A 14,672-nucleotide genomic window follows, 5' to 3' on the forward strand; every position below is an offset into this window, starting at 1 on the left:
TTTTCGTTAAGCTATCATTCATAGATAAATTCATTGGCATGATCACAAAGACTCTAAGTTTCCTAAAGCCGTGCACTTAGGTTACCATGTCTTTATTTGTTGTAGACTGTGTGTAAACTCCTGAGGCCGTCATTGCATGAGTCTGCATGCAAGAGTACGTCAAACATCACCAATTTGCAGCCAAACGGATTTCCAATGTCAGGAGTGCGTCAACGCAGCTTAATGACACGAATTGCTGCCTCAAGGTTTGACAAAGTTTGCTGAAGTTTGCTGGCAAGGAAAAGAAAGGGAGAATGCATTATGGATGCCCTTTCCTGAACTTACCGAACACAACGAGGTTGGTGACATGTGACACCTTCTGGCGCCCGTCGTCGGCAGTGCACCGGTAGGGGCCGGCGTCGTCGCCCGTCAGCTGAGAGATGTGCAACGAGCCATCGACCAAGATCTTGAAGCGCCCCTTATTGCTCTCAACTAACTCATCGCGGAAGGTCCACGTGACAGACAGTATCAGGAATGGCCGGTCGAGGCACGACAGTGTCACGTCAGAGCCGGCGTTGGCTGTCACCTCGGGCTTTGCGTGTGCTGCCATTTCTGCCGGACGGTGCACGGGCGGTGACAGGTCTGCAAGAAACCAAGGTTTGATTATTCTGGATTGGATTAACCGACTCATGAATCTGTTTTCGTCGTAATGCCATAGATCAGAACCTAAGCTCACGCCACAATGAACCCTATTGTTAAAAATGTTATGCTCACTAATTCTAGACCCATTTTTGCAGACTTTTTCTCTTTTCTTCTTTTTTTTTTATTTACAAAGGCAAAGCTGTTTCTTTTTTAGCGGGAGTAGGCAGAGGTACTAAAAATCAGTAAGTGTTTTACATTCATTTGTTGGCTCAGAAGTTAGAATAGGAGTCTGCGTCATTGTGGACACGTGTGAGGTGGTACTCTCTGCAAAAGAAAGTGTTTGCTTATTATGAGGACATTTAACTTCCTATACTTTGAAAGAGAGGCTTTTCTATTGGGACAAACATAATTACTACTAAATGCATTTCGCTTCCGCTCTATATTATTCCACTCTATAAAACATGCAAGACCGACCGGCAAAGGTGGTTTCTCTTTGTTTTTTTTTTTTTTTTTTTTTTTTTTTGTGGGAGTAGGCAGAGGTGTTAAAAATCAGGAAGTGTTTTACCAATACAAAAACAACGCGGACAAAACCACTCTCGAGAAGACGGTACAAAAACGTGCGCTGCGTCGAGTGGGTTAGACCAACGTGGCCAGGCGTAAATGGCGGACTCAGCAAAAACGGCGAGCGTTTCATCACGTTTCATCAAGCATTTGTCCATTATTTACGTACAGGTGCTTGTGTGCACGCCATTATTGCTCTATTGTAATAAAAGCAGTTTAAACGTCGTAAAAGTAAATATTTCGTAGCAAAAAATTATCTAGCCTCGCTCCCAGGTAAAGCACTTAACGAGTGAAGGATGTCTTTCATAAGGCACACTTATGGCGCCTTAAGGTGTGTTTTCGAAACACAACTTGTTCTTTCCTTACACTTTCCTCATCCTTTCATATGTGGCCTTATCGCGATAAGTTAAGTTTGGTTTGTGAATACGGGGGCAGGATTACCATCCTTAACATTCTGAAACTTAGCACACCTCTTCAATTAGCTCCACGTAGAATGTGCGACTTCCTGCTCATTGTATTCAATGTAACAGCAGTCGGCTAACATTAGCGCGTGTACAAGCATGCAACAGAGCAGCGCATCCACATCTACATGCAAGAAAAATTTGATGGGCCCGCCTCCACCTACTTGAAACTCCAGAGCAGAACTTCATGCACATTTCGGCCGACTTGAACCGGTTCTTATTGCCTCCACAGCCAGTGTACACGAATTGCAGGCAGACGCCGGTATGTGCGTCGTAGAACCACCGTTCATGCACCTCACTGCAGTGGCCGGGGTCGACCGTTTTCTTGCATATGCCTGCACAGTTCAGTCACAGCTTCTGCAGCTTTCGCCGCTGCCTTGTTTAGCACTGTCTGCACTACACTACGACGTGCTTTATTATTCAACTTCTTAAACATTATTGCCATTATACTGAGTACCAGTCTCTTTAGAAAGAATACATCTGACTACAGCATCCAGCACAGCCAGTAAGAGAAAAAGAAAGCCAGAAAAGTGGCAGACACATAAGGGACAATGTTTACTCGAAAGTGAACTGAAAATTACATGAACGCTGATATGACTAGAATTAATGTGGTTATCCTCCATGGCAGCTTAACCAAACCCTCCTTTGCTTTGCAGCGCTAACAGAGCAGAATTACCCATCACACATCCTAACTAGTGCATGATAACCTTCTCTATCTGCTAACTATGTTTATATTGAGGAGGAAGGAGTTGTAGGGCTAGCCAAAAGTTTCTCTCTCCCTTTTTCTTTCCAGGCTTTAAGAAGTAAAGTGATGTATACCACGCTATCCCTATAGTATAACTTAAACAGCTAGTCTCATCTAAGGCATACCTCCCACTACCGAATGAAATCTCTCCAGATTACAAAAAGAATGCTCATGAAGGAATGCAAAGTACTGCAGTGACCAATGGGCTGTCACTACAAGTCAGCGTAGAAAAAATGCCCACCCAGTTAGCGTTATTACCATTACAATGCACTTTGGTAAAATATTAGGTAGACCAAATATTACTAATCACTATTGTAGGTATTAGTATACACTACACTTTTTACTTTTAGGACATCTGTTATTACTAAGTAAAGGAACAAGCAGTGCAAGTGAGAAGGCATGCATGCCTAGGCTTATTGGGATGCCGGGTGGGTGGTTCTACGCCTACGAAGATCAAGACAAACATGAGCAAAGAGTTTCACAAAAGGCAGCGAGCTGTTCAACAAAAATTGCACACACAAACATCACAAGGAGCCAAGTGTAGCTGTGACCACAACAAATTTGTACTGCAGTCAAGTGTTGATTTCAATGGTTCAGCTTAAGACGAACTCTCACCCAGTGTCGACAAGTGTGCTTTGCCTGTCAAATCTTACATTCAGACAATGGCACTATGCTACAGACACAAAGGACAGTTACGGGCTTGACTGACCAGTCAGAGCAAGAGGCGTACATGTCATTACACTTGTTTTGCATGCTAAGTAACCACACACACACACGCACACACCAGGTGTTTTATAGCAAAGCTGTTAAGGGGAGTTCCATAATGGTTTTTGTGGGGCGAAAACCAGCGTGCAACAGCATGGTTGATATGAAATGTAAGCGCAACGCAACATGTGTAGAAGCCAAAAATTTGCGTTAAAATATAACGATCAACGAATATACAATAAAAGTTCCCTTGCGCATATCTCAATATTATTATTATGATTTCAAAGTATTTTACAGGCCCAAAGGGGAGCATTGAGTAAGGGGGCCACCGTTAAACAAATGACAAGAGGAAACCGATACACGAGCGCTATAAAAAATGTGAGAGCTAAAAATGTTCATATTGATCATGTGCTTGTAAAACAGTGTTATTAATAAAAACGCTAAATCAAAACAAACAGTTCTCGGGAAAGGAATGAAAAGTACAGTTCACGGTAACATAACAATCGACGCATCACACATGCAAAATAATGTACATAGCACGAGCGCATAAAACAAACAAAACTGAAACAACAACAAAAAAAGAGAAAAAAAGACATGGCACACATGTGACACGTATTATATGACCTGACATATGTACAGATGAATATATTTGTTACGATGAAACCTGCGGGTTCAGTAGTTGTCTGAATTTATCATTGCTCATTTGCGCGACAGTGCTGTTAGGAAGCGCATTCCATAACCGAACCGTTCGTGGCAGAGCTAAGAAGTTAAATGTGTTAGTGTTGCCGTAAATTCGCGTGAGGCTGAAAATCATTATAAAGTCATCGTGATGTGCAAGACGCGCATTCCAGTGGCAAGTTTGATGACTTCATTTGGTGAACATATCTATGGAGCAAGGACAGGAGTGCTATGTGACGTTCGCTAATCAGTGATTGAAGAGAAAGGTCGAGTTTTATTTGAGTAATGCTTGACTGGTAGCTGTAATTTCGGGAAATGAATCAACCAGCTCGGTTTTAGATGGCTTCTAACATGTGGATTAAGTATTCATGGCAGCGAGATCATATAGGGGACGTGAACTCAAGCTTGGGGCGTACAAATGACAGGAATGCTAATTTACGGATGTTAGACAGGCATTACGCAAGTTGCGACGATATACCCATGAAATTTGGAAGCATTTGCACATATGGTTGTGATGTGAAAGTCCCATGAAAGGCTCGGTGTAATATTTACGCCTAGACAGTTATATACTGATGCCTGAGATACTAGATTTGTTTTTATATAGTAGGAAAAGCTATGAATTGATGTTTTTCATGTGAATGTCATTAGCTTGCATTTAGATGAGTTAAGTTTCATTTGCCAGTCTTCGCACCATTTGGTAAGGAGATGAAGGTCCTCTTAAAGAATGCGATGATCATCAAGCCTGTGAATTGGTCGATATAATATATAATCATTGGCAAAAACTCACATGGAGGATGAGATGGTATTGGGCAGATTATTGATGTAAATAGCAAAAAGCAAGGGTCCTAGTACGCTGCCCTGCGGTACACCGGAACCGGCATATGCAAGGGGTGACATAAAATTATTAACGACTGTAAATCACTGATGATTTGTTAGAAAGGTACAAATCCAGAAGAGCGTTAAGTAGTCTAATTTGAGAACGGATAACTTGGAAATTTAATGGCAGTGAGCTACACGGTCGACGGCTTTGGAGAAGGCAAGAAAAATGCAATCTGTTTGAAGACTATGGTCCATGATAAAATGCAAGTCTGTAGTGAATTCTAGTAACTGCGTCTCAGATGACAAGCCTTTCCTAAACCCATGTTGGTTAATAAATAAAATAATTATTTGATTCCAGATTATGATATACGTGAGATGCAATGATATGTCCAAGCATTTTATTTAAAAAAACATGAAATAGAAAACATATATACGCAGTTTTTTAAGATTGCAATCCGTATTTTTGTTTCACTTGTCGCCTTATACTGGCTCCGCACTGTAGGTCAGCTAGACGTTTGTACAGCTGCACCAGTGAAAGCTGACGTCGTGGTGCTGCAATAGAGCCTGCATGGTAGACGTCACTGCAGCTGTGTTCGAGCGAGGCCACGAGCCAGCAAACCGACCTCTAGTACTTCCGAAGGATTTAGCCAGCTAGAGGCTTTGCTGTCTTTGATGTATCAGTCGTCAGACTGGCGCACATCTCTAAAGGACTTCTTCTAACGTTAACAGAAATTGTTAAAATTGCCTATGGCATATTGTTACAACGTATTAGGAGGGACAAGAAAGCCGGCATGCAGCAAGAATAAATGCACTTTATCAGCAAAGTCACGGCGACATCCCCTTATTTCTCTGTTTCTCTATCCCCGCGCTAATTCAGAGTTGCCTTCATGGCCTTCATGGACCGGCGATACGGGATGTGACAACATAACACATATCTACTCACTGAGCTGGACTACTCAAAGAGGCAGACATTACTTGTAAGAAGATAGAAAATATGTGACTAATTAACAGAATCTCACTAATAACCTTTTTAACTGATTACATTAGCACACGTATTGCACTTACAGATTGAAGCCAGTGGATTCACAAGGCACATCCACTCAGAACGAATTTTGAACCAGTTTAGATAAGCACTATCAAACTTGCGGCGTGAATGCCCCTGTTCTTCCATTTACTTTTTTATTGAAATGCCTTTTATGCATTGAAGCATACAATACGCATTTCATCACAAATTTGAGAACACATATCTCAAAGGTGACGTCATCTTAAGAATTTGTTCCACATACATATCACTTATGAACTCATTTGCTGCGATTCATAAATTGCAATATGCGGCGTAAAGTATGATTAGATTAAGTTAATTTGAAAAAAAATTAATTTGAGAATTATGCATTAGATTTCTTTTGCAAATTATGTCGGCTTTTTAGGTAATTCAGCTCAAGAAGCAGAACCGTGCTAAAGGCCTCAAGCAAGATATTTCAAGCTTCTGCTAACACTGATTGAAAATATCACTATCATATATATACCACGTCATTTACTTTAATCGAAACAATTTTTTGTTTAACGTGGGGTTTAACTAATGTGAGGGTGCTTTCCTCACTATTTGCTCCTTCATTGCACACTTCATTTGCTAATTAACTGAAGTTCATTGCTAACCTTTTCAAATGCTGCTTTTATGCCCATGTTGCAATGGCAGTATTTGTTGTTTGTATGTTGCAACGGCAGGTGGTTAGAACGCTTGACGATGTTTGAATAATGTTAACTATCGTAGCGATATTCGTCAACAAAATTTGCCTTTTCTTTCACTCAATTTCCAAAAAGGGCGCACAAACAATGCCATAAGGGCTGCCCATAATATTCTTGATGTTGCCGTGACGCATCGTGGTGACGCTTATGCAATTGTCATGCTTGTGTGCTTGTGACACTTCAGCAGCCCTGCTCTAACCTCCATATTCAGAAATGCCTCTTGAAGCCAATGCTTGACTTGACCTAAAGGACACCTGGAGTGAACGTGCCGAAGACACTCATTGCATTTCCTTCAGTGTGTTCATGACAGCTGTGATTTAGATGAAGTCAAGTATGGCCTTCAAGTTAAGAGGTAATTCTGAATATGGGGGTAAGACAGTGCTTCTGAAAGAGTCCGTGAAAAGGCAGCAAAGGATGTCTCACGCAGCCCTGCACGATGGTGGCCACAGCGTTGTTCACAGAGCTCCCGTGACTCAAAGCGATTGTCGTTGCCCTCGCAGCCTCCGTAGGTAAAGCTGCGGCACTCACGAGTTGCAGTGTCAAAGTACCACATCATCAGCAAGCCATAGCACGGTCCAGGCTGTTTCGGGAGTGTGCACACATCTACAAAACAGAGAAGGAGAGAAGCATTGTGAACATAAATTGATTTTGATTGACTGATTTGACATCTCAACACAATACCTTTTTTTTTTCTTTTAGTTAGAGGCAGGCTGCCCTAAAGCATAGCTTTGAAAATACTTATAAATCTGAATGTAACCCCGCATCGTGTAGGAAGTCCAGCAAGGCTCTGTAATTACAGCCACCTTGGCTCCACACGTTGAAGTCAGCGTGTGGGTCAATGCGGAGGCCATACCATCTGAACAAGGGCTCTCAAATACGTTGTGTGTGACATTAGCACACGTATTGCCCTTTCAGATTGAAGCCAGTGGATTAACAAGGCACATCCACTCAGAACGAATGTTGAACCAGTTTAGATAAGCACCATCAAACTTGCGGCGTGAATGCCCCTGTTCTTCCATTTACTTTTTTATTGAAATGCCTTTTATGCATTGAAGCATACAATATGCATTTCATCACAAATTTGAGAACACATATCTCAAAGGTGACGTCATCTTAAGAATTTGTTCCACATAGATATCACTTATGAACTCATTTGCTGCGATTCATAAATTGCAATATGTGGCGTACAGTATGATTAGATTAAGTTATTTGAAAAAAAAATTAATTTGATAATTACGCATTTAGATTTCTTTTGCAAATTATGTCGGCTTTTTAGGTAATTCAGCTCAAGAAGCAGAACCGTGCTAAAGGCTTCAAGCAAGATATTTCAAGCTTCTGCTAACACTGATTGAAAATATCACTATCATATATATACCACGTCATTTACCTTAATCGAAACACTTTTTTCTTTAATGTGGGGTTTAACCAATGTGAGGGTGCTTTCCTCACTATTTGCTCTGTACTGACGGCACTGGGCAGTGGGCATGGTGCTGGTGTGCTTGTGAAAAAAAGACGACGAGAAGTGCTTGCTTCCCTGTTACGATATAGCGCCGACCTGTTTTAAGCCTAGCGCTACAACCGATAACTAGTGACCCTTTTGCTAGGTGAACACCCCCGTTGCATTTGGTGGAGGTGCTGGGTTTCTCTTCTACATCCTGGAACTCCGCAGCCGAACGCTACCACCAGCTGTTCCAATGGATGAACCAGGACCGTCCCAGGCTGCTGCTCCCGTGCCCCCCACCATCGTCTGTTCTGGCGTGATCCGCCAGCGCGATCCGGCTATATTTAGCGGCACAGACGACCACGACGTGGAAGACTGGCTCGCCGAATATGACCGTGTAAGCGCCTATAATAAGTGGGACGACCGCGCCAAGCTCACAAATGTCATCTTTTACTTGACTGACGTGGCAAACCTATGGTTCCGCAATCATGAAGCCGATTTTACCACCTGGTCCGCTTTCACGGCGACTTTGGCAGAGGTCTTCGGCCGTCCCGCCGTTCGCCGGCTTCGCGCTGAGCAACGCTTGCGTGGTCGAGCTCAACGCCAGGACGAGACCTTCACCAGCTATATTGAAGACGTCCTCTCGCTATGCAAGCGCGTGAACTCATCTATGGACGAAGCTGACAAGATCAAGCACGTCATGAAAGGCATCGATGACCATGCCTTCCAGATGCTCGTCGCGAAGAGTCCGCGGACGATTGCCGAAGTCATACAGCTATGTCAGCAGTATGACGAGCTGCGCAAGCAGCGTGCTTCAACGCGCGCTGCTCAGCAGGACACCACGGATCTATCTCCGTTGGATTTCGGCCGCGACGCTGCCGACATCTCTGCTTTAATGCCAGAGATAAAGCAGTTTATCCGTCTGGAAGTTGCCCGCCAACTCTCTCTGGCGAACAGCACACCCGAGCCGTCGACAACCTTGGCTCCTTCGCTTCGCCACGTCATTCAGACCCAAGTTGCCGCGGCGCTGCCATCTGCCCCTCCTCCGCAGCCTGCAGCTGGGCCGCTAACGTACGCTGACGTTGTCGCCCGGCCTTACGCTCCTCCGGCTGCTGATGCCTACCGGGCCACGGGAACCTTCCATGTGCCGCCGCCACCTTCACGCCCGATGGTCGTCCCTTACTCGGCCGCTGGAGCCCCTGTCGTCAACCCGTGGCGTACATCTGACAACCGGCCAATATGCTATTTCTGCCATCTTCCGGGCCACGTAGCACGATTCTGCCGCCGTCGCAGCCCCCGTTTACCTGACAGTGGGGGCGCCTCAAGCTGCAGGCCTGCTCGACTTCCACGTCAGGACCCATCTAGCCTTCCTCCGGACTCATCTTACAGTCGCCTCCCTTTCGATGCCCGTCGGTCACCTTCCCCACGTCGCCGATCCATTTCCCCGATGGTTCGCCGACCCAGCCCAGCCCGAGAGAAAAACTAACAGTCGCAGGTCCAGAGGCAAGAACTGCGTTTACGTCGAACATTTCAAGGCCTCATTCTAACCCGGCGAACGAAATTGAACTCTCCATAGATGGCGTCACCGTACACGCACTTATCGACACCGGAGCCGCCGTTTCTATTATTAGTGAGAAGCTTTGCCGCAATTTGAACAAAGTGACCATTCCCCTTACCTCTCTTTCTCTGCGTACGGCAACCTCGCATCGCATTCAGCCTTCAGCGTCGTGCACAGCCCGGGTTGTCATTCAAAACGTTATGTATGTTATAGAATTTGTCGTCTTATCCCGGTCGTCACACGACGTTATTCTTGGATGGAATTTCCTATCTGTCAACCAAGCACTTATCGACTGCGCTCGTGCCGAACTTACATTATCAGTGCCGTGCTTCGACCCTGACGACCATTCTTCTCCTAAAGTTGTTGCCGCCTCTGACATCGATATCGCACCTTTCTCCGCCGCTCTGGTTCCTGTGTCATGTAACTCTGCTGCAAACTCATCAGTTCTGTTTACACCGTCGGCCACTTGTGCGCGCCGCCGGAACTTTCTGCTTCTGTTTGCTGTCGTCACTTTTTGCGAAGGTTCTGCTGCCCTTTACGTGTGCAATCCGTCCGCCTGCCCATCATCCCTACTCCGCGGCGAGTGCCTGGGTACCGCTGAAGCTTTCGATAGCGTTCACCTGGCCACCACGTTTGGTGATACGGCATCACTTCCGATTTGTTCCGTCACTCCTCCCGCCGCGACTGATGCCCCTGTAGACGTCTTCGCTCGTGCCGTCGACGCAGAACTCACACCTGCGCAGCACACAGAAATTATCAAGCTCCTCCAACGCTTTCGTTCCTCATTTGACATTGACCAACCAGCCTTGGGCCGAGCGTCCGCAGTCGTTCACCGTATCGACACCGGTCCACAAACACCATTGCGCCAGCGTCCGTATCGTGTGTCGGCTGCTGAACGCCGTATCATCGACCAGCACGTTGACGACATGCTGGAGCGTGGCATCATCCAGCCCTCTAACAGTCCCTGGGCATCTCCGGTTGTCCTCGTTAAAAAAAAAGATGGCTCCATTCGGTTCTGCGTCGACTATCGCCGCCTTAACCGAATAACGCGCAAGGATGTCTATCCTCTGCCGCGCATCGACGATGCCTTGGACTGTCTGCAGGGAGCGGAATTCTTTTCCTCGCTGGATTTGCGCTCCGGCTACTGGCAAGTGCCAATGGCAGAGGCCGATCGTCAAAAGACAGCCTTCGTAACGCCTGATGGGCTATATGAATTTACTGTCATGCCGTTCGGCCTCTGCAACGCGCCTGCCACTTTTGAGCGAATGATGGACGCCATTCTTCGAGGGCTGAAGTGGAAAACGTGCCTCTGCTATTTGGATGACATTGTGGTTTTTTCCACCGACTTTGCGTCGCACCTCAACCGCCTCGAGCAAGTACTTGCGTGCCTCTCCACTGCAGGACTGCAACTAAATTTGAAGAAATGCCACTTCGGCGCTCGTACACTTACTATTCTCGGCCATGTAGTGTCAAAAGACGGTATCCTTCCGGACCCCACAAAACTTAGCGCCGTATCCGAGTTCCCTAAACCAACCACCATGAAAGAGCTTCGCAGCTTCATCGGCCTGTGCTCATATTTCCGACGCTTCATCCGTAACTTTGCCTCTATCATTGCCCCCTTGACGCAGCTTCTCACCGGCAGTTCTGACCTATCAGCCTGGTCCTCGGCGTGCGACGACGCATTCCAAGAACTGCGACGCGTTCTCACCTCGCCTCCAGTGCTGCGACACTTCGATCCCTCTGCTCCAACTGAGATCCATACGGACGCTAGTGGTGTCGGGCTCGGCGCTGTTCTTGCACAACGCAAGGATGGCTTCGAAGAGTACGTCGTCGCGTATGCCAGCCGCACCCTTACCAAAGCCGAGGCGAACTACTCGGTTACTGAGAAGGAATGTCTGGCCATCATTTGGGCTATCGGCAAATTCCGTCCTTATGTGTACGGGCGTCCATTTGACATCGTGACCGACCATCATGCCCTATGCTGGTTATCTTCACTAAAAGATCCAACTGGTCGGCTTGCCCGTTGGGCATTGCGCCTACAAGAGTACGACATCCGCGTTGTTTATCGCTCAGGCCGAAAGCATTCAGACGCAGACGCTCTATCCCGGTCACCCCTGCCCTCTGGTCCTGTCCACCCGTCTATTTCTACCTGCGGTGCCTTCACCCTCAACATTTCCGACATGCCGTCAGAGCAGCGCAAAGACCCATGGATCTCTTCGCTTATTGACTTCCTGTCCAGCCAGTCGCCAGCACCGACCTCTCGGACGCTTCGTCGCCAAGCCACGCACTTCATCATTCGAGATAACCTGCTGTACCGCCGCAACTACAATTCCAGCGGCCGTAAGTGGTTGCTTGTTATACCCCGACACCTACGCTCCGACATCTGCGCCACGTTCCACGACGACCCACAATGCGGCCACGCTGGTGTATTAAAGACATACTCTCGCCTCCAGCTTCGGTACTACTGGCGCGGTATGTACCGTTTCGTTCGCCAGTATGTCCGGTCATGCCACCTATGCCAACGACGCAAGACGCCACCTCAACATGCCACCGGCCCCTTACAACCTTTACCATGCCCCGCGCGCGCGTTCGACCGCGTCGGCATTGACTTATACGGTCCGCTTCCCAACACTCCAAGCGGCAACCGCTGGGTTATTGTTGCTATCGACCACCTCACGCGGTACGCTGAAACTTCAGCCCTAGCATCTGCCACAGCAAAAGACGTCGCCAGTTTTATCCTTCAAAACCTGATTTTACGCCATGGAGCACCTCGCGAATTACTGAGCGACCGCGGTCGCGTTTTCCTCTCAGACGTCATTGCAGCATTGCTAAAGGAGTGTCGCATCATTCACCGCACTACCACAGCATATCATCCTCAAACTAATGGGATGACAGAACGTTTCAACCGCACCCTTGGTGACATGATGGCCATGTATGCTTCATCTGACCACTCGAATTGGGATCGCATTCTACCTTTCGTCACCTACGCTTACAATACCGCCACGCAAAGCACCACTGGGTTCTCCCCTTTCTTTCTCCTTTACGGACACGAACCTTCATGCACTATGGACACGATTCTACCTTATCGGCCAGATGCCTCGGAGTGGACGACTGTTTCTAGAGCGGCTGCTTACGCCGAAGAATGTCGCCAGCTCGCTCGTTCGTTCACATCCCAGGACCAGTGGCGCCAAAAGCTTCGCCACGATTCATCCACTACGGCTACGTGCTTTGCGCCTGGCTCGCTGGTCTGGTTGTGGGTGCCCTCTACTCCTCCAGGCCTTTCCTCCAAGCTGCTCTCCAAGTACCACGGTCCTTATCGGGTACTGAAACAAACATCCGCAGTCAACTACCTCATCGAGCCAATTGAAACGCCTTCCGACCAGCGTCGTCGGGGCCAGGAAATTGTCCACGTCTCCCGGCTCAAGCAGTGCCATGACCCCCCTGTGTTCCCCTGTCCTTAGGTCGCCAGGATGGCTACTCTTTCGGTGGGGAGTGATTGTACTGACGGCACTGGGCAGTGGGCATGGTGCTGGTGTGCTTGTGAAAAAGAAGACGACGAGAAGTGCTTGCTTCCCTGTTACGATATAGCGCCGACCTGTTTTAAGCCTAGCGCTACAACCGATAACTAGTGACCCTTTTGCTAGGTGAACACCCCCGTTGCAGCTCCTTCATTGCACACTCCATTTGCTAATTAACTGAAGTTCATTGCTAACCTTTTCAAATGCTGCTTTTATGCCCATGTTGCAATGGCAGTATTTGTTGTTTGTATGTTGCAACGGCAGGAGGTTAGAACGCTTGACGATGTTTGAATAATGTTAACTATCGTAGCGATATTCGTCAACAAAATTTGCCTTTTCTTTCACTCAATTTCCAAAAAAGGGCGCACAAACAATGCCATAAGGGCTGCCCATAATATTCTTGATGTTGCCGTGACGCATCGTGGTGACGCTTATGCACTTGTCATGCTTGTGTGCTTGTGACACTTCAGCAGCCCTGCTCTAACCTCCATATTCAGAAATGCCTCTTGAAGCCAATGCTTGACTTGACCTAAAGGACACCTGGAGTGAACGTGCCGAAGACACTCATTGCATTTCCTTCAGTGTGTTCATGACAGCTGTGATTTAGATGAAGTCAAGTATGGCCTTCAAGTTAAGAGGTAATTCTGAATATGGGGGTAAGACAGTGCTTCTGAAAGAGTCCGTGAAAAGGCAGCAAAGGATGTCTCACGCAGCCCTGCACGATGGTGGCCACAGCGTTGTTCACAGAGCTCCCGTGACTCAAAGCGATTGTCGTTGCCCTCGCAGCCTCCGTAGGTAAAGCTGCGGCACTCACGAGTTGCAGTGTCAAAGTACCACATCATCAGCAAGCCATAGCACGGTCCAGGCTGTTTCGGGAGTGTGCACACATCTACAAAACAGAGAAGGAGAGAAGCATTGTGAACATAAATTGATTTTGATTGACTGATTTGACATCTCAACACAATACCTTTTTTTTTCTTTTAGTTAGAGGCAGGCTGCCCTAAAGCATAGCTTTGAAAATACTTATAAATCTGAATGTAACCCCGCATCGTGTAGGAAGTCCAGCAAGGCTCTGTAATTACAGCCACCTTGGCTCCACACGTTGAAGTCAGCGTGTGGGTCAATGCGGAGGCCATACCATCTGAACAAGGGCTCTCAGATACGTTGTGTGCCTGGGCAAATCCACAACAGGTGGTACACATCGGGGTTTTGTGCCAGGGTCGTATAGTTCGGGCAGGTGGTGTCGTCCTTGAAGAAGCCCTTCCTCTTGAAAGGTGACAGCAGGAGTGAGGGCTACCCCAGCCAATATCCTCCTCAGGGGAACTTCCTCCACCCTTGTGAGATTTTGAAGGAGGGAGCAGGCACATGAGGGGATAACAGCATCCGTGTCGCATCTGAGGGAATCATTTTCGGGCTGGAAGAATGGCAAATGATTAAGCCAGCACCACCAGTCATGGCCGTGAGTGATGGCACTAACTAACCCTCCCAGGGTTAAGTCTAGTATGCGTACATAAATACCCAAGAAAGTGGACAGGAAAACGTGTCTGGTAAGACCACCGCACGCATAATGCAAAAACATGGCTTCATATCCCACCAGCAGCGAGTTGTTTTTTCATCCACATTAATTTTTCCTTTAGTTATAATTTCTCTATTTCAATTAAACAAGCAATTCCCTCTATGCTTTACTTGTTGTCATTGTCTCTTGGCTTCAAATAGTTCTTCGCATTATTGTGATTTAATAAGAAGGTTAAATGAATTTATAATTCATTTTGCTCCTTATATAACACACGAAGCTCAAAGAGATGAGTTTGCTGAGGCT

General features: G+C 46.8%; 1 protein-coding gene across 1 annotated transcript in view; it reads right to left on the bottom strand.

The window, feature by feature from the left end:
- The window catches only part of LOC129385795 (papilin-like), a 111,980-nt gene that overhangs the window by 14,246 nt on the left and 83,062 nt on the right, over positions 1–14,672 (bottom strand). Inside the window, exons 29-32 of the mRNA XM_072289514.1 lie at positions 13,563–13,742; positions 6,760–6,939; positions 1,808–1,978; positions 325–798 (exon numbers count right to left, since the gene is read on the bottom strand). Of these exons, the coding sequence (XP_072145615.1) occupies positions 325–798; positions 1,808–1,978; positions 6,760–6,939; positions 13,563–13,742 (1,005 nt within the window). The remainder of the gene's footprint in view (positions 1–324; positions 799–1,807; positions 1,979–6,759; positions 6,940–13,562; positions 13,743–14,672) is intronic.

This window comes from Dermacentor andersoni, chromosome 7, assembly GCF_023375885.2.
Source record: "Dermacentor andersoni chromosome 7, qqDerAnde1_hic_scaffold, whole genome shotgun sequence".
Taxonomy (NCBI): Eukaryota; Metazoa; Arthropoda; class Arachnida; order Ixodida; family Ixodidae; genus Dermacentor; species Dermacentor andersoni.